At 43.1% G+C, this 20,361-nt stretch overlaps 1 protein-coding gene across 3 annotated transcripts in view; it reads right to left on the reverse strand.

Moving 5' to 3' along the window:
* The window catches only part of LOC121524856 (netrin-G2), a 144,735-nt gene that overhangs the window by 57,837 nt on the left and 66,537 nt on the right, over positions 1-20,361 (reverse strand). For all 3 annotated transcript variants that reach the window (XM_041810388.1, XM_041810389.1, XM_041810387.1), the window contains exon 4: positions 4,883-5,055. In XM_041810388.1, coding sequence (XP_041666322.1) covers positions 4,883-5,055 — 173 coding nt within the window. The remainder of the gene's footprint in view (positions 1-4,882; positions 5,056-20,361) is intronic.

A 20,361-nucleotide genomic window follows, 5' to 3' on the forward strand; every position in this document is an offset into this window, starting at 1 on the left:
GTGGCAAAATTTGGCTTGGAGTGTCAAACTATTGGCTGAAAGTGGCAAAAATAGGCAGTGTACGGGTGAAAGCAGTTAGAATAGGGTTCATGTGGAAAAGCAGGTTAAAAGTGGTGAAAGATGGTTGAAGATTGGCAAATGTGGCAAAAAAAACAGTCACGCAACAATATGGGTTGAGAAATGTTAAAAAGTGGCAAACATGGGTGGTAGAAATGGTGAAAGGCAGTTAAAAAGTGGCAAAATGGGTTAAGGGTGGGAAGTGTTGGCTTGGAGTGGCAGTTTGTTAAAACTTATGCAAAATAGGTTCAAAATGGTGAAAAGTGGTTAAAGAGAGGTAAAACTTGGTTAAAAGTGGCAAAAAGTGGATATGCAGCAAAAAATGGGTTAAGGGTGGGAAAATTTGGCTAAAAGTGGCAGAACATATTAAATGTAAACAAATGAGGAAAGAAATGTAGCAAATAGGCAGAAAAGGTGATTAAAAGCTGTTAGAAAGTGGCACGAATAAGTAATTTCAACAGATAATCCAACAATAGCCTTACACTTTCCAGCTCTAAAACGACATAACTGTTAGCCAGGATGCTAGCACCAGTGCTGCTGGTCCAGCACTCTTTTGTGTAGCATTTCAAGTGAGCAAGCTGCAAACATTTTAATTTTTAAAGTTCTGCTAATGGGATTCAGGACTTTAAAAGGGTGGTAATGGGCTCTGAAGGTGGTTGTCGCTGCCATTAGAAGTGGCTGGGAAACAAAAGCTTGATAAAAAGGGCTGAGCCATTCTCTGCAGAGCGTGTGCAGGTACAGGTGTGTGTGTTGGTCTCTCTCTGTGTTTGTGTGAAAGCAGAAAAGCAGGGAGGGGCTGCCCTAGATTATTATTTCATCAGAGCTAGCTACTGTAGCCGGCTACACTCTCCAAGAGGATTTCCCCCCCACGCACTCCCACGGTTTTTACAGCGCTCTGATCTGCTCTCTGCACCGAGGTGACGGCAACTCGCATGGCACAGTCTCTCCGTCATTTTCTCTACACTCGGTTCTTTCAACTCGCTCCATTGATCCTGGTTTTCATTGAAGACCTGGGAGCTGTGACAAAAAACCCTCTGCGTTCATCAATCAAGAATGCTGAGGAAAGTGATTTAAAATAACCGCCTACATATTCATTTTCAAAGGAGGGATGTCATAATTCATCATGTTTGATTAGAAACATTCAAATGACTCGGTTTGGGATCATTACAGCAGGCTCAAACAAGACGAGCAGAAAGAGTGTGATTGGCATAGAGGAATCTCTCTGTCTGTGTGGTGACCTTTTGGGTTTTTCTGTAAGGTTTTCCTCCTGATGAGACTTGCAACTGCATTAGCCATGCTAAACTACCAGCAGCCACAGCTTCACACAAGGTCACACAAAGTCAAGGGTGGCTAAAGGGGAGCTTCCTGGGGCCCAGCCAAACTGGGGGGCCAACAGCAGTCAAGAAAATCACGGTCAATTTTAAAGTTACGCTGTGATAACCATAACAACATTACAACATAACAAACTATCAACTTTATTATGTGGCACAGTACAGCCTGATTAAAATATGAACCCTTTTTCTTAAACCAAAATCCCCCTTTTTGTCGCTAAAGTTAACAACATGCATGGGCAAACTGGCTGAAGTATCTGGAGTGTGATGTCAAACTTCAGGGCTAAGCCACATGTCAGGATGACAGAGGATAAAGCAGAGGGAAATGAAATAAGTTTAAGGGAAAAATACTTGAAAAATTGGTAAAAAGGTGCAAAAATGGATAAAGAAAGGCAAAAAGAGGCAAAAACTTGATGGGAAAAAGTGGAAAGTGGTTAAAAACTGACAAAACGGGGTAAAAGTAAGAAAAAATGGGTAAACTAAGGCAAAACCAGGGCAAAAAATGGAAGCATGGTGAAAAGCGGTTAAAATGTGAAAAACATTGGGCAAAAATGTTTAAAAAAAATTGTTTTGGCAAAAGGTGAAAAGCTGGCAGACATTGGTCCAGAAGGGCATAAAGGGGCAAAAATTGGGTGGTAAAATTTGGAAAGTGGTTAAAAGTGGCTATAATGGGATAAAGATAGAAAAATAGGGTCAAGGAAGAAGAAAAAGTGGCAAAAAATCGAGGTGAAAATGGAAGAAAAGCTATTAAAATGTGACAAAAATGGGTCAAGAAACACAAAAAGGGGCAAAAGATGGGAGGGGAAATGGAGAAAGCGGTTAAATGTGACAAAAAATGGGTCAAAAAGCACAAAAAGGGGCAAAAATTGGTTGGGGAAATGTGGAAATCGGTCAGAAGTGGCTATAATGGGATAAAATAGGAACAATGGGTCAAGGAAGAAAAAAGGGGCAAAAAATGGGAGGGCAAATGGTGAAAAAGCAGTTAAAAAGTGGCAGACATTGGTCAAGAAAGGCAAAACAGGGCAAAAATTGGGTGGGGAAATGTGGAAATTGGTCAAAAATGGCTATACTAGGATAAAATAGGAACAATGAGTGAAAGAAGAAGAAAATGAGGCAAAAAATGGGAGGGAAAATGGTGAAAAGCTGTTAAAAAGTGGCAGACATTGGTCAAGAAAGGCAAAACGGGGCAAAAATTGGGTGAGGAAATGTGGAAATTGGTCAAAAATGGCTATACTAGGATAAAATAGGAACAATGAGAGAAAGAAGAAGAAAATGAGGCAAAAAATGGGAGGGAAAATGGTGAAAAGCTGTTAAAAAGTGGCAAAAATAGGTTAGAATAGGGAAAACATCGGCCAAGAAAGGCAAAAAGGGCAAAAAATGGATGGCAAAATCATGAAAAGTGGCCACAGTTGGTTTAAAGTGGAAAAATGTGGAAAAAACGAGCAGAAACAGCGCAGAAAAGAGGTTAAAGAATGGCACAAATAAGTAATTTTAACATCAGATCCAAGTAATAGCTCGACCAACTTTTCAGCTCCAAAAGGAACTAACTGTTAGCCAGGATGCTAGCACCAACTGATCCAACTCACATGCATTGATAAATCAGTAAATCACACTGGGGAGGGCTCGTTCACTGGGCTTGTCAGGGTGGGCAGACAGTTCTGTGGGTGGGCCTGCATAAAGTTAGAGGCCAAGAGACCCACAAGGCCTAGAAGGAAACCAGAACTGTGAGACAACCAGTATGCATACTGTAGTTTAAAGAAAACTCCTCAAAGCATTTCTAAGATATTGTTTCCAGGAATGGCCCTAACAAAGGACGCCTACAGCATGGGTGGTTATTTGGCTGGAAACACAGCTGCACACACTGTTCACTAACGTCCATGTGACTACACTCTTCATCAGTCACAGTTATGGTCCGCTGCTCCAGAAGGCAGATATTTTATTGTCTTCTACTCTAATGTATTATTTTAGACGTAAAATCAGGAGATGTTGCTGTTCATGTTCTTTGTTTAATGTTTAATTCACTACAGGCTGTGCCAACCATCACAGATAGTTCTAAATATCACTAGATAGAACAAACTGTCACGGCTGCCAGCTCTAAATAAATGAGGAAACCTAGAATAACACTTCTGGGACTTTTGGTAGACTTTTAATGCTGAGCCAAATAGTTACCAAAAACTTAAATACAAACTGAACCATGACCTAAAAATATGTAATGCAAAATAAGTGACTGCATACCCTACAGGTCAGTATTTAGTAGAGTCACCTTTGGCTGCAATCACAGCAGAGTGTGGATAGGTCTCAGTCAGGCTCAAACATCTGGACTCTGTAATTTTACTCCATTCTTCTTTGCAAAACTGCTCAAGCTCTGTCAGGTTACTCAGGTGTGACCAGCCCTTTTCAAGTCCAGCCACAAATACTCTACTGGATTGAGGTCTGAGTTTTGATTCGGCCAAACCAGAACATTCACCTTCCCTCCTTAAACAATTTTTGTGTAGCTTTCTTTGTATTCTTCAGCTCACTGCATTGCTGGAAATTCTCCCAAGCCATAGTTCTCTTGAAGACTGAATCAAATTGTCCTCCAGGATTTACCTATATTTTTCAGCTCTCATTTTACCCTACTGAGAAGCATCCCCACAGTATGATGCTGCAACCCCTGTGCTTTACAGTGGTGATATCAGTGTTTGGCATCTTGTCTGATGGCCACAAAGCATCATTTTGGTCTCATCAGACTAAAAAAACCTTTCTTTCACCTGACCATGGAGTCTCCCACATGCCTTTTGGACTTTATCCAAGACTTTATCCAATCAGACCTAATTTCGTCATGTAGAAAGTAGGGGCAAGTTAGGCATATGTCCAATCACAGCTACTTTGGCTGTGTGGAAAGGTGGGATGAGATATGGGGGAGATCCAATCACAACTGCCTTAGCTGAGTGGTGGCGGGGTAAGTTGGGGAGAGAGGCAATCAGTCGACTAAATTTACTGTAAATGTTGGGAAGTTTCGTCAACTAAAACTAGACTAAAACTAAAACAATTGAGACTAAATTAGGACTAAAACTAAAAGGTATTTTTGGCAAAAGACTATAACTGAAACTAAATTAAAAAGTGCTGTCAAAATTAACACTGCTTGGTGGCCTCTCTCACTAGTCTCCTTCTTGCACGCCCACTCACACTCACTTTTCTCTTAATTGCTTGGAGTGTTCTTTTGTCTCATGGTGTAATGGTAGCCAGGAATACTGATTAATCAGTGACTGGATTTTTTTTTGTCAACAAAGCCAAATTGTATAGACCATTTTTGATTGATGAAATTAGTAAAAGGGGAAAACATCCAAGGGGGTGAATACTTTTTATAGGCACTGTTTATTCTTCTGTTATTAATTAAGGGTAAAGTCTGCAGCAATGCTTTTATAAGTTGGCTGAGCTAGCAGCCACCCTACTGATTAACATGAAAGGGCTGAACATTACTGTGTCTGCGTGTCACATGGATGGGTACGTACAGGTGTTGGGGGTTCCGTTGGGTGTGGGCAGGTAGGAACCGGCCTTCCAGGACTTTGCTTTGAAGCCCTTCTTGCAGCGCTGGCAGTCCTGGCCGGTGGTGTTGTGTTCACACTGGCACTGGAGGTTCCCATCCTGCAGCAGGCACTGGGAGGCGTGGAGGTTACACTTACACCTTTAAAGCAAGAAACAGGGAACTCAGGTGAGACCAGATGGCATGAGGTGACTTTAATGCAGTTTTAATAATGGGAGAGACGGCGGAAGCAATGTATTGTCAGAAGATGGAACGACTCTTAGATAACAGGATTACAGCCCTGGGAAAAAGTGCATTTTTCTATACTGAACCAGGTCTTTAAAACACATTTTATACTTTAAACAGAAAATAAGGAGTCAGACTTAGAAAAAGCAGCTTTTCCCCTCTGTGTGAGGGGGGATGCGTGTTTCTGTTAGATGTGTGGTGTTATGGCTGCATAGAAAACATCCATATTATTTATTTTTGCTGTTTCAGTTGAACTGTGGTTGTTTTGTTGGCATCCTCACTTATCTTTTTTTTATCTCTGAATAACATCCATGGAGCGAACTTCTCAGGATGTTGAGGAAATGACTGAAATTAAGTAGTAATCACAGAAAACCAGCTGTTATCTTGAGATAAATAAGTCAGACTAAAACAACTCCAAGTCCACCTCCAGGACTGCATTACCAGTGAAAGTCATTTAGTTTTAAAGTCGAGTTAAACCCGTCTTTTATGGCTAATATTGACTTGTTGCTTCCGCAGCTTTCACCTATGCATGCAGCAGAAATGAGCTGTAGAAATAAGAGTTCCAACACTCTTAGAAGTATGCGATTAGACGTTGGTTTATCTAAAGGAGGATATCACAGTTACTATGTTAGGTTTTCCATGTGGAGTGCTATTCTCTACTTTTCTCTCAGAAAAAAAAAAAAAAAACCTGGCAGAGCAACGGCGCCGTTTTTATTTGATGTTTGCTCGCGCAGTTTGTACAGTTGCCAGTCCATCTGATTCTGTGTCATTTGATTTCACCAGCATTCAGGCATACAGTCGACATAGTCCCGGAGTGAAGTAATGAAAAATGAATTAAACTGCTTTCACAAAATGTACCCACAGTCAGACATCCAGGCTGGATGAATGCTGAGCTCAATAAATCATCAGTGTAACTCGTGTGTTTAATTGGCATCTTTGTATGTTTTTCTAACAAGGAGGCCAAAAATTCTGAGAACCCACCCTCTCACACTTAAAGAGCTGCTTTATCTTCATCTGTTTTTATAGTAAACCCAATGTTTTTTCCATTCTTATGAGTTCTCTGAGTCAGGGGCTTCCCTAACTTATCAGCAGTGCAAGAGACCAGGGACCCTAACGACCCTGGAGGTTAAAGAATGTAATGTACAATGGACGAGTCATTTTAAGGCTTTATTTACAGCAGTGTTACTCAACCCTGCTCATCCAAAGAGCCAAATTGTTGAAAAATACCTTTGCAAGAGCCACAATCTAAGTGGTGAAAAGTGGCAAAAACCCTAACCTTAACCCTAACTGCAGTCAAGATGGCTGACATGGGCAGCGCTATACATCCAATCCATGCCGGAAGTCCCAAGCGGAAGTTTCTTCTTCATGTTGGGCTCAGCTGCCAGTGTTTGTCTGACTTTGTCGCGCCTAACCCTTGGTGCTGGATCTCATATATATCACCTTCCCCACTGCCTTACCCTGAACCCAACCACTCGGGTTTTAATGCCTAAGCCTAATCTTAGCCGTACAGACTTCCGGTTGAGACTTCCGGTATGGATTGGATGTATGTCGGCCATCTTTTCTGCATCAAGGTCCTCTTGATAAAAATAGGGAAAAGGTGGAGAAAATGGTCAGAAAAAGTAAACAATTGGTGAAAAAGGGGTGAAAATTGGGAGAAAAAGTGGGAAATGGGTCAGAAAGTGGCAAAAATGGGTGAGAAGTGACAACAAATGAGTTACAGTTGGCAAAAAAGTGGTTCAAAAAATAAGTGAAAAGTGACTAAAGTGGGCAAAAAGCAGTAAACGGTGACAAAAACGGGCAAAGAAATAGGAAATCAGTGGTATTTAATGGCAAAAGGTAGCTTAAATAGGTCAAAAGTTGTAAAAATGATGACAAGGGACAAAAATGGGATAAAGGTGGCAAAAAGAAGAGGAAAAAATTGGTGAAAAATATAAAACAAGTGGTATTTATTGACAAAAGGTAACTTAAATGGGCAAAAAGTGGCAAAAAATTGTGAAAAGGGGTGAAAACTGGGAGAACAAGTGGAAAATGGGTCAGAAAGTGGTGAAAATGGGTGAGAAGTGATAACAAATGAGTTACAGGTGGCAAAAAGTAGTTCAAAAAATAAGAGAAAAGTGACTAAAGTGGGCAAAAGGCAGTCAAGAGTGGCAAAAACGGGCAAAGAAATAGGAAATAATTGGTATTCAATGGCAAAAGGTAGCTTAAGTAGGTGAAAAGTTGCAAAAATTGTGACAAGGGACAAAAATGGGATAAAGGTGGCAAAAATGAGGGGAAAGGGGCAAAAAGAAGTGGACAAAATTGGCAAAAATAGAAAACAAGAGGTAGCTTAAATGGGCAAAAAGTGGTGAAAAGGGGTGAAAAATGGGAGAAAAGGTGGAAAATGTGCTAAATTTTTGCATTTTTTGCAGCATCCTTCTATGTTATTGTAATTTTTGAGTTTTATTGTAAATTAAACCAAACTGTAGTTGGTTTTGCACAAGTCTTGTAATTCTTAGTGTCAGATTAGGAAAAATACAATGGATTAAAAAAAGGAATATCTAAAAAAAAATTGATTTTTGAAGGAACTTGGGCTGCCATACCAGAATTTAGCAAGTCCTAGGCATGCAATGATGGGAATTTGCCTGTTTTCAGTTGCCGGTTATTGCAGGAAAACTACAGCAGACTGTTTAAATTTTACTGGCAGCGTTTCAGTGCCAAAATGCTGCCAATCATCTTTGCGATTTAGACTGCAGAGGAGTGATTGCAGTGCTCAGTGATTTCATTTCTCTCCTGCACACCTGTCTTATAAAATAGATGTCGTCTCTTTTAATAGGGCCAGGATTGTTGGGAATCTGTGATGCAAGTATTTTTCAAAAATAGCTTCCTGCAAAATTCAAGCGTCTGCGTCTGAGTCAGATTGCAGAAATGTAGTGCGTGCCTGTGGGTGTGCAGAGGCCGACCCCAGCAGAGGTTAAAGCCCAGGTGGGCTGATTCAAAGACGGAAGTTTTGCCGGGAAGAAAATGAGGATCTTAAGGACATTCCGCAGTGACGACTTCAAATTACAGCCTTTTCCAGATGAGCGGCTGGACTCCAATCCAGTTTGTTCCACTGGAGTGAACAGCTATCCGTCTGCATCAAATATTCAAAGAATGGGCCCTGTATTCTGGTGAGATGACTACTTCAATCTTCCTTCCTCACACTAATCTGCACTTTCTCATCTTTTTTTTTTTCATTTCTCAGCATAACTTTAACGATGACAGAAACTTAGAAACACACGCTAAGCTTTAGAGGAAAAAACCTGGAGACAGTCGATCATGGTGAGTTGCGTCTCGCTGCATCACACTGTTGCCTTCAGTCCTATAAATTACCCACGATCCTCTGTGATCACCTGGACGAGCTGACAGGACGTGCCAGGGAGAATCCATCCACCGACAAGGCCTTGTTTCCTGCATGCTTTTCTGAAGGACACGAGCTGTCCACTTAGCGAGGACGGAAATTGAACATCTCTTTTTCTCATGGAGAAAATAGGGAGGGTGCGCGTGCGAGCGTGAGCGCGTTCGGGCTCCGTGTGATTGTGATGCATGCGTCTGAGAGCGGCGATGACAGACAACAGATCAGAGAAGCACAGCCACGGTGACTAATGCCCGCGCTGAGTGACTGACAGCGGCGAACGTATCACCGCTTCTCATCCCCTGCGTCGTCAGTGATAAATCTCATCCGCCCTGTCTTAAAAAGTGGAAGCGCCACTGAGTGCAGGATCTAAAAGTTGTAGTTTAAAATCAATACTGAGGAACAGAGTGATGTTCTAGGTATGCTGCCGTGCTCTGTGTGTCTTACGGGCCTAATGGCTGGAGCGCAGCAGAGGAAATGGCCTCTCTCTCTTGTCAATTATGGTGCAGTTGACGTACTCTGAGGTTAAAGCAGGAATGGATTCATGAATCCAGCTTGATGGAATATCACTGCTGCCTAAAAAAATCAACTCCTCCATCAATTCAGTCATTAAACAGGCTTTCAGGAAGTTCTGATTAAGGTCAAACTTATCATACTTTTTTGATGCCACGTGTTTTAAAATGATACAGACTGTTTTTGTTACTGATCGATGGTAACGCTAAGCTCCAAAACGTCATCTATTTTATAAGACAGGTGCTCAGGAGAGGTATGAATCCATCAAAAATGCTGGCAAACTTCTGCACACTGTCATAAAAAGCATCCATAAAAAACTGGCAACATTTTGTCAGGGATCTTTGACGTTTTATGGCTGAATTAAATTTCTGCTCTGGTATCAATAACAGGGCTTCACCCTCCAAGAGCTTTCTAGGCACGTCACGGCTTCAAACTACATCACAACAAAACATGCCAACGCCTGCTTAGGGGCGGCTTAGCTTTAACTCTGCACAAGCAGTCAGTTTGGAATGGGCTGGTTCCTGAGAAAGGGTCTCATACATGATATTGCCAAAAGTATTCACTCACCCATCCAAATAATGTAAATCAGGTGTTCAAATCACTTCCATGGTCACAGGTGTATAAAATCAAACACCTAGGCATGCAGACTGTTTCTACAAACATTTGTGAAAGAATGGCTCGCTCTCAGGAGCTCAGTGAATTCCAGCGTGGTACTGTGATAGGATGCCACCTGTGCCACAAGTCCAGTGGTGAAATTTCCTCGCTCTTAAATATTCCACAGTCAACTGTCAGCGGTATTATAACAAAGTGGAAGCCATTGGGAACAACAGCAACTCAGCCACCAAGTGGTAGGCCACGTAAAATGGTGGAGCGGGGTCAGCGGGGTCAGGGCTGAACGATTTTGGAAAGTAATCTAATTGCGATGTTTTTCCCCAATATTGCAATATATGTGATTATTCCTTAACTTTCTAATATTTTCCTAAACAAGGGCTGAAAAATTCCTTAAAAGTTTCTAATTCTGATGATTTTGAATCATCTTACATATTGGATACGAATTGTTGCATTTTGTCATTCTTGTATTTAATAAGAAAAAGTACAAAAATGAAGAAGGTTGGATCTTTAGTAGACTCTTCTCAAAAAACGGCAACTGAATGATTGCATGATACACCATGCATAACATCAAAACTAAAGCATAACAAAAGTTTAAACAAAAAAAGTTTAAAACTGGTATTTTGACTCAAATTTCAGGTCAAAGAAATATTGCACCTTTTGCGATTTGAAAATTGCAGCAAGCCATATTGCGATTTAATCTAATTTTCGATTAATTGCCCGGCCCTAGCGCAGAGATTGCCAACTTTGTGCAGAGTCAATCACTACAGACCTCCAAACTTCATGTGGCCTTCAGATTAGCTCAAGAACAGTGGTAGAGAGCTTCATGGATTCATGGGTTTCCATGACCGAGCAGCTGCATCCAAGCCATACATCACCAAGTGCAATGCAAAGTGTCGGATGCAGTGGTGTAAAGCACACCGTCACTGGACTCTAGAGCAGTGGAGACACGTTCTATGGAGTGACGAATTGCGTTTCTCCATCTGGCAATCTGATGGACGAGTCTGGGTTTGGCAGTTGCCAGGAGAACGGTACTTGTCTGACTGCATTGTGCCAAGTGTAAAGTTTGGTTGAGGGGGGATTATGGTGTGGGCTTGTTTTTCAGGAGCTGGGCTTGGCCCCTTAGTTCCAGTGAAAGGAACTCTGGATGCTTCAGCATACCAAGAGATTTTGGACAATTCCATGCTCCCAACTTTGTGGGAACAGTTTGGGGATGGCCCCTTCCTGTTCCAACATGACTGTGCACCAGTGCACAAAGCAAGGTCCATAAAGACATGGATGAGAGAGTTTGGTGTGGATGAACTTGACTGGCCTGCACAGAGTCCTGACCTCAACCCAATAAAACACCTTTGGGATTAGTTAGAGCGGAGACTGAGAGCCAGGCCTTCTCATCCAACATCAGTGTGTGACCTCACAACTGCGCTTCTGGAAGAATGGTGAAAAATTCCAACAAACACACTCCTAAACCTTGTGGAAAGCCTTCCCAGAAGAGTTGAAGCTGTTATAGCTGCAAAGGGTGGACCGACGTCGTATTAAACCCTATGGATTAAGAATGGGATGTCACTTAAGTTCATATGCCAGTCAAGGCAGGTGAGCGAATACTTTTGGCAATATAATGTATTAATGTCTTGTTTTCTTGGATAAAAAATATCTTTTAACATTGCAGCTTTTGGAAAATACCACCAAATCAGCCCCAGACTTCCAAAGGTCTGTGAAATCCAGGAGGGACTGATTAAAGTAAAATATTTAGTCTAAAAGTCTGGAAACTTTGCAAACCTGGCGCCCCCCTGACCTGCTTTCTGACTCACGCCACATTACAGACCAAGAAGACCAAGATTTCTTCCAACGTTGCACTCCTTCCGCATGAATGATGTGACACTCGGACTTTTCAAGTGGCGCCTCTCTTTAGCTCCCTCTCTCTGGGATGACAGCTTGCGCCGGGATTTCTCCCGATCTTTTCCTTCAGTCTCTCCGCGCACAAATAATACATAGGCCACAATCATATGTTAATGTGCAAGATGTCTGCCTTCACTGCAGAGTCATCAAAGCAGGAGTCGCTGCTGGGAGGAAGTTAAGATGGGACAGCTGGATCCATCACAAGCCTGTCTCTTTACTGAGAGATGAAATGAGAGAAGGTGAGCGGAGGGGAAAACAAAGAAGGGCAGCAGAAGAGAGAGAGGGAGAGAAAGTTTGGGAACTGAAGCAAATAAGTGATTCAAATGTATTCCAGTTTCCAATTTGAGCCACACACACAAGGTGGTGTTTTAATTAGCTGCTGTAGTTTTGGGTCAATAATTCTGTTTCGCAGACTGTTGAAGACTGACCTCCCAAGATAAAACAGAGTATCTGTTGGTTCAGCATATGGGCAGAAATGTTTACAACCATGCGACAAAGGATGCCATAGGACAGGAGTTATGACTCCCGTCCAGAGAGAGGAAGAGGAGGAATGTTTTCATCGAGCCAAAGTCTGCAGGAAAGGAGGTCAGCGTGGATCATAGGGCTGTTTGAGCATTCTGTTGGTCAATTTTCAGATCCTGATTATTAAACATGACTCTTTATTGACTTTCCACTAATCTTGCATGTATTGAGCGTTGGGTTTCAGCGGATTTCTTTGAACTTTTCTATGATTCAGCTCCAGAATAAAGAAAATATTCAAGTATTCTCACAATACAAATGGGTGAATATTTTAGGTAGGCAGGCCAAGAAGACATCAAACGTGAGATATCACTTAAACAAATAAGTGTCGAACCTTGAGGTACATTTAGGCTGAAATTTGAGGCTTTAGCAGTGTGTAGATGCCATGAGTAAGCCAACTGAGAGCACTTGTAAGTGGGAAAGAGCCCACTCATACGCTGGATGTCTTTGTATATTACCAGGGTCATGGGAAAAAAGTCTGTTGAAAAGATAAAATCAACACCTTTAAGCGGAGTAAGGCTTGGATCAGACCCGGCAGCATGGGCAGGCACTGGGGGTCCATGCCCACCCACGGAGTCAGCTGTGCCCGCCCTGGGACTTGAAGCTGTCCATATTTGGGTTTTGTTTTTTTTGTCAGAGTAACCATCTTCAATTATTCCTATCTTGATTTGTCGATCCTACAATTCAACCCATCCAACCATCCAACGAAGACAACGTGCTAGCCAATTACAAATAGAGGGGGGGCGGGTCACTGAGCCATACCGAGTCATACGTTCATGAGCGAACCGCATCAGGGTTCATTTGGAAGCGGACCAAGACCCCCTGTTTTCAAGCGGACCAGAGTCTGCTTGTTTGGTCTGCACCAGAGTTCGTTTTAGCTTTCACACCACTCCAAACGAACCGGACTGTCCGGGAAAATGGACCAGAGTTCATTTAAAGCGGACCAAACAGCTCTGGTGTGAATGCACCTTTAGTTTTCTCCAACAGTGTCTTTCTCTTTGCCACTCTCCCATAAAGCTCTGACTGGTGAAGAACCCGGCCAACAGTTGTTGTCTGCAGAGTCTCTCCCATCTCAGCAGCTTAAGGCTGGAACTCCATCAGAGTAGTCCTAGGTGTCTTGGTGGCCTCTCTCACTAGTCTCCTTCTTGCACGCTCACTCAGTTTGTGAGGACGGTCTGATCTAGGCAGATTTACACACTCCTTCCATTTCTCTATGATGGATTTAACTGAACTCTCTGTTCAGAGCCTTGGAATGTTTTTGTAACCCTCCCCTGACTTTAAAATGTGCTTTTCTCTGAGTTGCTTGGAGTGTTCTTTTGTATTCACAGTGTAATGGTAGCCAGGACTGGACCTTCCAGACACAGGTGTCTTTATACTGCAATCACTTGAGACACATTTACTGCACTCAGGTGATCCTCATTTCACTAAATGTGAGACTACTATGCCTGAAGCCTTCACATGACTGTACTAAACTTTGGGACGGACTGCTTTTAAATGGATTAAAAAAAACATAAGGAGACTTGTCCTGCAAATGACCACTAAGGGTGGGATGAGTGAGGATGTGAGGAGGTGCTGGATGGTAGAGAAATAAGAGAAATCTTTGTTTTGTTCCGAGAGACTGGTGCTAAAGTGCAACATCTGCTTTGAAATCATTCAAACTGAATTACACCTGCATTGACCACCACACGGAGCACACAGGACCTGATCAGCTTCTTTTACAGTTAAGTAAAGAGATCATTACATCATGCTTTTTCTTTTCAGAGTGCACTCAGTGATCCTGCCCCCCTCTGTCTGATGTCTTCCCCATCACATTAAACACATGCTCAGTCTCCTACATCACTTCAAAAGCATGCAGTCGTTGTTTCCTGTGTTATCCCTGTGCATTGTTGGACATCTAATCCCTAATGGGAAAGGCGGACTCCACCACTAACACTGAAAAGTTCTATATATAGAGGCACTTCACAGATCTAAAGAAGACAAAAAGAGGAAGAAGAGCAGATAATCAAATGCACACAACTGAAAGAGATGAGAACCGTACATTAGACGTTACTTTAGAGATACTCATAACCTCTCAGTATTATTATTATTTTTACTAAATCTGATGTAATACAATTTTTCTTGTGCACAGGTAAGGTAGATGTTTGATGTTCAGCAAGAACATCACTGTATTTACACTTCGGCTCAGCATATAAAGGCTGGAGTGTCCCAACTTTTTATTTTTCTATTGAGGACCAGATGCAAAAAATATAAAAATACTGAGTCCCTTTGGTGTACCTCACCTTTTACTAATTAAAGTTAGTGAAACTAAACCAATGTAGGTTAAGATATGCTTAGAAGTTGAATTTTTAATGACCAGGAAAGTAAAGGGACTGACCTAATCCAACAGAGGTGCCGCCAACTGGTGCTAGTAGTCTCACATTTAGTGTAATGGGGATCACCTGAGTGCAGTGAATGTGTCTCAAGTGATTGTAGTATAATGACATCTGTGTCAGCAAGGTCCAGTCACTGGTTCATCAGTCTTTGTGGCTACCATTACACCATGAAGACAAAAGGACACTCCAGGCAACTCAGAGAAAAGGTTATTGTAGTCAGGGGATGGAAACAAAAACATTTCCATCCCCCAGAGTTCAGTTAACTCTTAGAGCTCCAGCGGCACGGATCCACCGGCACAACCCTTTGTAAATTGTTTGGTAACGTTTGAACCGTAAGTCATAGGCACTAACTTGTTTTTTTTTCTTTGAAAGCTCTCTGTTGTGCCTTTCTAATCATACCTTCCACGCATTCGTAGCTCTTAGAGAACATTTCCGAGTGAGCCCAGGACTTGGCTGACTTCCTGGGGGTCGCTGGAGACAGGGTTGTCGCATACAACAAGAAGTAACAAAGCTTATAAAAATGTTAATAACCAGAACATTACGTCATAGACACTCTATTTTTCCTCTGAAAGTGGACTATTTTGCTGTTCATTTGCTATCATTGATGTCTCCATAGCCGTTAAGGACACTGTTCTAGTGAGCCCGGAAATTCTGTGACTTTTCAGGGTCTTTAAAGATTAAATCCACGGCGTTAGATCCGATAATAAGCATCGCGCCATATTTGTTGAGGGCAGTATTTACATGCAATGCATTGTGGGAGCGGTAGTCAACCAGTTGCTTCTGTACTGCTTAAAGGAATGGCACAAATGAATCTAACTGCAAAAAACGCGCTTGAACTTTTTTGTACATATGTAGATATTTTGAAGACTGCTAGTTACAGAATGTTTATTTTTTCAGTGTTTTTCTCCCCAAGAGACGGGAGAACAAGTCTGTGCAAAGAAAAGGCTAAGTCACTATTGTTTACTGTGTGTTATCACTAAGAATGTTTGAGTTTCAAGTTCTGATTTGTTTTTTTAATTTTGTCTTTAGAGTCCTATAACTTTTTCAGAATTCAAGTGACATTACTGTAGTAGACATATTCTTAAAGCTCAGGTTGTCCTGAAAAAAAAGTGTTTAGAGCTTGACTGTGCACGACAGGGTTGATGTTTTACAAGCTTTTTAAGAAAAAAAGTCCAGACGAGGCATGATGGTGAAAAAATAGCTCTAAGAGTTAAATCCATCATGTGAAAATCTGCCTGGATCAGTCCGCCCTCACAAACTGAGTGAGCGTGCAAGAAGGAGACTAGTGAGAGAGGACACCAAGACACCTAGGACTACTCTGAAGGAGTTCCAAGCTTCAAAGTTCTCTGGTCAGATGAGACCAAAATGGAGCTTTTTTGGCACCAGAAACACACCATCCCACACTGTGAAGCAGTGGTGGAAGCATCATGCTGTGGGGATGCTTCTCAGCAGCTGGCCCTTGAAGGCTTGTAGGTAAATCAGTCTGCAAGAAGAATGGAGTAAAATTGCAGGATCCAGATGTCTGAGCCTTTTTGAGACTTATCCACACAGACTTAGTGTTGTGATTGCAGCTTAAGGTGGATTTACTAAATACTGAATCAAAGGGGGTGAATATTTCTGCAGTCACTTGTTTTTTTCTTTGATTAAAAAGGCCAAATTTTGTTGATTTTGATTGATTTATGAAATCAGTGAAAAGGTAAAACATCCAAGTAGGTGAATATTTTTTATAGGCATGGACCAACTGATGCTGCACCCCCCCCTCCCTCCCAGCTCTTTAAATGGCATTCAAAAGGCATTTTAAGAAATTCCGGGGTCCGTGCAGCAACTGAAATCTTTAGGTTTAGTTACTCTTAAAGTTGAGTCGTTACCACTGGCCCTTGTGCATTAATAATTATCACAACTTTTTTGAACACTGAGCACGTACGAGCGCGTAGTAACCCTAATGACTCCTGCACCCGTAGACAAGCGCGGTTTCAGATCTGCTGCCCAGCCCGTTATTACTTTGTTTTCGGTCTCTTGAGTCTCACAGCGTGGCGCCGAATCACGTGCTGAATCATGTTGCTATTTGTGTCTCTTGTGATACTTACATCCTGTTTTTGTCTCATCATCTGCTTCCCTCACTTTGAAATGACTTGACCTTACTTCCACGCTTCTTTTTTAGTGTTAAAAAAAGAGCCGAAAGCCCCCTCTGCTGGTTATTGCAACATGTTTGTCAAATCGATTTAAAATGTTTGTATTTGTGCTGATTTTTAACAGCATTCTGAGGTTTGCAGCATCCCTGTTTTGCAAGATACAACAACTCTATTTTATAAGAAGTGGGATCATGCAGTATCACATATGTATGCCCCACATCTCTGCATGCTGTCACTGTTTTTGTATCTAAGCAGTGATCATTAGTAATCATCACATAGCTACAAAAGTGTCAGCCTGTGTGTTTCTGTGTCCGCTCTCCCTGCAGTCTGTCTCTGTGAAGTCATGTCGGCACAGTGTGTTTAATGATACGAGGACGGCCTGTTTTAGACGGCGGAGACGCAGCAATTAGGAGAATAAATAATAAGAAAGATAAACAAACATCAAGGGGGGAGTCATGTGGTGGCAGAGCCTGAGAAAGCAGCTGGAAGCAGCAGTTAATGGGGCTTTATCCGTCTCTTTACAGTAGTCGAAGCAGATTCCTCTATCCTTCTCCAGGGACGTGGCTATCACTGCCTCACTTTTATTTTCAGTTTTGCTCTCTCCTCCCACTGTCTCTTTTGCTCCTTTGCTACTCCCAACATGCAGCAATGTGGCCGTTCTGGTCTGCAAGCCTTTCTTTTAATTTATCCTTGATCCGTTTCTGTCTTTTTCCTCTGTCCGTGTAAGCGGGCTTTGGCTTTGTCGCTCCTGACCGTTGCACCATGTTCACTGAGGAGTGCATGGGTAAATTGGGTTGTGGACATGTGTTTGAGAGCAGTGGGTGAAGGAGAAAATAGAGGCTTTGGATGATACAGGATGCCGAGCAGTCAGTACGGCATGGAGCAGGGAAGCGGTGTCAGAAGCCCTGACAAACCCGTAGAAGGAGGGGCAGGAGGAGGGGCTGCCATCGATGCGCTCTAACCTGTGATGACAGACTGCACCAACCCAGCTGGAGATCCCCCTCCTCCTTCTCCTTCATCCCTCTGTGTTCGATCAGCCGTCACTGAGAAGGCCCGGCTCGCGCTGACTTCCTCCCCTGATACCACAAAGCACACAACCTGCTGGAGGAACAGCGGAGTGAGAGCCTAATGGGCGATGAGTGTCAGTGCTTTTATCAGAGAAAGAGACTGAGGACCTGAAGCAGAGCTGACTGATGGCATGGAGGGCCAAAGGATGGATGAAAAAGCAGAATAATGGACAGGAAATTACAATGTATTGAAATAAAATATAGGAAAGTGAGCAGCAGCTTTGGGAAGGGTAGAATATCAATATTTTGTACGCTGGATGAATCCACATCATGCATACAAAGGATATAAATTCCTTCCAAATTAAAAAAAAAAGAAAAACGTCAGGCATAATGATGGATCACACAGAATTTTAATAATCAGGAGATTTCCAAACCAGTCAATTCAGTCAAGAAGCAGGACTGCACACTTGGCAGAGATCTCTGCAACATCAGTGATCAAACTCGAAAATAAAGTGAGCGCTGTGCTGGGCTTTGCAGTGGAATGCATCAAATGGGGGAAATTTTAAGTAAGTAGAGGCCCAATGGCTTGTGCACGAGTAACTTTTGAGTCTGGAAGCCTCAGTCATCAGTTCAAAGGATGCACGTTACTGGATTCTGCTGATATCTGATATACTGATAAGTCCAAACTCATCGTAAAGAACACCAAGTGTGCTCCGTGCAAAGAAAGGCTGAGTCAAGCAGTGCTGAGAGGGGCGGGGAAGTAGACTGTCTGCCTGTCCAACCATTTTTTTTCCACTTATCTGCGGTGGGTCACAGTGGCAGGAGGCCAGGTAAGTCCACTGAGACATCCCTCTCTATAGAAACATCTTACATCTCTTCCTGGGGGATTCCAAGGCATTCAAAGGCCAGATGAGAAATATAATCCTTACAGCAAGTCGTAGGTCTACACCAGGGTCTCGATCCAGGACTCCAGCAAGTCCTGGGTCTACCCTGGGGTCTCCAGCCAGTTGGACCTACCTGGAAAATCTCAACAGGGAGGCCAGCAAGTCCACTTCTTCCTGGGTGATTCCAAGGCATTCCCTGGCCAGATAAGAGCTATCTAATTCTTCCAGCGAGTCCTGGGTCTACCCCGGGGTCTCCATCCAGTTGGACATGCCCAAAAGACCTCCACATGGAGGCAGCCAGGAGGTGCCCAGCTCTTCCTGGGGATTCCAAGGCACTCCTAGGCCAGATTGGAAATGTAATCCCTCCAGCAAGTCCTGGGTGTACCCAGGGTCTCCATCCAGTTGGACATGCCTGGAAGACTTCCACATGGAGGCAGCCAGCAGGTGCCCAGCTCATCCTGGTGGATTCCAAGGCACTCCCAAGCCAGATGAGATATATAATCACCCCCATGTTCTGGGACCACCCCACCGTCTCCATCCACTTGAACATGCCTGGAGGACCTCCACATCGAAGCAACCAGGAGGTCTCCTGCTCTTCCCAGGGGATTTCAAGGTGTTCCCAGGCCTGATGATACATAAAACCCCGTCAGCGAGTCCTGGGTCTACCCTGGGGTCCCCTTCCAGCTGGACATGCCCGAGAGACCTCCACAGTGAGGAAGCCAGGAGGCATCCTAATTAGATGCCTGAACTACCTAAAGCTGAACCCAGCCACCCTACGTGGAATCACATGATCACTTGAACTTGCGATCTCATTCTTTTGGTCATTACCCAGAGCTAAAAACTCCAGTAGAAGAGTGGGATAGAGTGAGCCTCCAGTAGTTGGAAGTCTCATTCTACTGCTAGGGACAACAGCAGAGAACAGTCTCACTAAGTACACAGTGTTTTATAAAGATCTGGGGGTTAAGCTTTCTCTTGAAAGTAGAAAGAGACTCTGCAGATTGAGTATAGGTTGGTAATTCATCCACCATCAGGGGACAACAGTGGGGAAGAGAGAGCCGGTGACATAGGGCACCGGTGTGACGGAAGTACCAGGCGCCTTTCGCTGGCTGAGCGAGGCAGGTGAGAAGGAGGGTGGACCTGGATGAGGGATTCCAGGTAAACTGGAGCAGTTTTAGTTACTGCTTTGTAGGCAATGAGTAGAGTTTTGAATTTGAAGTGAGATGAAGCCAATGTAAAGAGATGACACATGATGTCTTGGGTCGGTTTGCAGTCCAGGTCAGCTCCCTCTTCGCTGTGACGGTACGGTACCACATCTGCAACATCGCCGATGCTGCACCAATCCGCCTGTCAATCTCAGGGTCCATTGTACGCTCACTTGTGAGATACTTGAAATCTTTCACTTGGGCCAAAGACACCTGGAGGTGTTTTCCAATAGAGAACCATGGCATTGGACTGGGATGTGCAGACCCCACTGCAAACCATCCTCGGCTGTAGAAGCCAACAGCAGATGGTAAAAATCTGTTTTTACTTTCACATTCAAGGGGATCTTTTGCAATTTCTTTTTTGTCAAAAAAAGCCAAATGATATTGACCATGATTGATTTATGCCTTTTATAGGCACTGTGCATGTCATGAGTTACAGTTATAAACCAATGAGGGAGAATAAACTGATGTACTGGAGTAAGAGGACTGGTTTATTTTAAGTCCATACAAGATTAAATGAAAACAGCATGTCTTTGAAACATGTCTGGAGGTGATATTTAAGCATGCTCATGAGTTAGGGTCTGATTGGTCGAGGGCGGCCTGTAGATCTGACTGTGAATCCTGAGCAGAGTGGAGGGGCGACCGAGCGAGTCGAGTGGGAGTTGCGTGAAGCCTGGATCATTGATCAGCTGCACGCCTTATTGGTTTCCTCTGAAGT

Source organism: Cheilinus undulatus, linkage group 17 (assembly GCF_018320785.1).
Source record: "Cheilinus undulatus linkage group 17, ASM1832078v1, whole genome shotgun sequence".
In the NCBI taxonomy this organism is placed as follows: Eukaryota; Metazoa; Chordata; class Actinopteri; order Labriformes; family Labridae; genus Cheilinus; species Cheilinus undulatus.